The sequence below is a fragment of the Lepus europaeus genome, chromosome 20 (genome assembly GCF_033115175.1).
Source record: "Lepus europaeus isolate LE1 chromosome 20, mLepTim1.pri, whole genome shotgun sequence".
Classification (NCBI taxonomy): Eukaryota; Metazoa; Chordata; class Mammalia; order Lagomorpha; family Leporidae; genus Lepus; species Lepus europaeus.
The window spans coordinates 40,833,568-40,835,765 of record NC_084846.1 but is presented as its reverse complement, the minus strand read 5'-3'; the positions used below and the strand labels follow the sequence as shown (position 1 = coordinate 40,835,765).

At 48.2% G+C, this 2,198-nt stretch overlaps 1 protein-coding gene across 1 annotated transcript; it reads left to right on the top strand.

The window, feature by feature from the left end:
- The first annotated feature begins 1,060 nt into the window (after positions 1 to 1,060).
- LOC133749527 (cytochrome b-c1 complex subunit 6, mitochondrial-like) lies at positions 1,061 to 1,624 on the top strand. The gene has a single exon (XM_062178709.1). The coding sequence runs from the start codon at positions 1,159 to 1,161 to the stop codon at positions 1,432 to 1,434; it is 276 nt and encodes a 91-aa protein (XP_062034693.1). The 5' UTR covers positions 1,061 to 1,158; the 3' UTR covers positions 1,435 to 1,624.
- Positions 1,625 to 2,198: the final 574 nt, after the last annotated feature.

Here is a 2,198-nt window from a genome sequence, read left to right as displayed (position 1 = left end):
GAAACTTGAGATGCTTAAAATTCTGGAGTATTTGCTACAAATACAAACCAGAAATAGAAAGTATATTTTGTTTGGAAGAGATTAATAGACAAGTCTTATTGCTGTTGTTAAGACAATAATGAATGACAATTCTGAAGCCTGAGGTTTGGTTTTTTTTTTTGTTTTTTTTGTTTGTTTGTTTGTTTGTTTGTTACAGGCAGAGTGGACAGTGAGAGAGACAGAGAGAAAGGTCTTCCTTTACCATTGTTTCACCCTCCAATGGCCACTGCGGCCCGCGCACCGCGCTGATCCGAAGCCAGGAGCCAGGTGCTTCTCCTGGTCTCCCATGGGGTGCAGGGCCCAAGGACTTGGGCCATTCTCCACTGCACTCCCGGGCCACAGCAAAGATCTGGCCTGGAAGAGGGGCAACCGGGACAGAATCCGGCGCCCCGACCGGGACTAGAACCCAGGATGCTGGCACTGTAGTGAGCCGCGGTGCCGGCCAAGCCTGAGGTTTTAATAATCAAATATAATGGTGGTATACAGGGACAGGGGGCAAGTAGCTTCTCTTAGATAAAACAAAGGCCCAGGAATTCAGGAACTTGAAAGACTGGAGCACTTAGGGCACTCCAAATGGGATTTTTATCCCATGATCAATAGAGAGCCAATGAAGGCTTTAGGTAAAGGAGTTTTACAATCACACATTCTTTCTAAAATATTGTTCTAGCTCACCGAGAATAAGGGAGGGAAATGGAGGCAGAGAGACCAGTCAGGATATTGTTCTTGGTGAAGGTTGATGGTGAACTGAAGTAGGAGAGACGATGGGGATGGAGAGCAAGGTGTTCACACACACACACACACACACACACAAGGATGGAGGTTCACAGGCTGACTCAACAAAAACTTTGTGACTTGTTGAAATCTGAGTATATGTAGGAAGCAATTGCATCAAGGATGCCTCCCAGGTTTTAGACTTGTGCACTGCTACAGTTTGTATGGAAGTTGTACCCCCAAAAGATCATGTGCTTGAAGCTCAGTTCCTAACGTAATAATAAAGAGGTGAGACTTCTGGCCAGATTGCCGGATATCCATCGAGTGACCTTTACAAGTCCTTCTTGATCCCCAAGTGGAGTGGGTACCGTGTGGCTGCTACTGTTGAATCCAGAACCGTAGACGGACATGGGGCTGGAGGATGAGCAAAAGATGCTGACCGGGGCCAGAGATCCCAAGGAGGAAGAAGAAGAAGAGGAGGAATTAGTGGGTCCCCTAACCACTGTGCGAGAGCAGTGCGAGCAGCTGGAGAAATGTGTCAAGGCCCGGGAGCGACTGGAGCTCTGTGATGAGCGTGTGTCCTCCAGATCACACACAGAAGAGGACTGCACGGAAGAGCTCTTTGACTTTTTGCATGCAAGGGACCACTGTGTGGCCCACAAACTCTTTAACAGCTTGAAATGAATGTGCAGACTCAGTTACTCCGGCCTTCATCGCTTGGGCATCAGGATATCTATCATATGGTTTTGAACATACCATTTGTTTCTCATTTGTATAACTGTAAATGCATGTCAACCTCACGGATTTTGGATTAGGAAGTAGCTTCCATGTAATTAGTAGTGATTCCATCTTAATAAAGTCCTGTGGTCTGTGAAAAAAAAAAAAAAATGACTGGTGCCGTGGCTCAACAGGCTAATCCTCGGCCTTGTGGGGCCGGCACACCAGGTTCTAGTCCCGGTCGGGCGCCAGATTCTATCCCGGTTGCCCCTCTTCCAGGCCAGCTCTCTGCTATGGCCCGGGAAGGCAGCGGAGGATGGCCCAAGTCCTTGGGCCCTGCACCCGCATGGGAGACCAGGACAAGCACCTGGCTCCTGGCTTCGGATCAGCGCGATGCGCCGGCCACAGCCGCCATTGGAGGGTGAACCAATGGCAAAAAGGAAGACCTTTCTCTCTGTCTCTCTCTCTCTCTCACTATCCACTCTGCCTGTCAAAAAAAAAAAAAAAAAAAAAGAGAAAAAAAAAGAGGCGAGACCTAGTGGAAACTGACTCAATCACAAAGGCACTACTATCACAGGGGTTACCTTGGTCTCAGGAGTGGTCTCACGTGACTGGATTAGTTCTCAAGAGATTGTGTTGCTGTAAGGCAAGTCCACCTCGCTTGCTTGGTGCCTGTGACACACTGTGAGTTGTCTTGCTACTTCTCTGTCATGTTGTGATATCACCAGAGA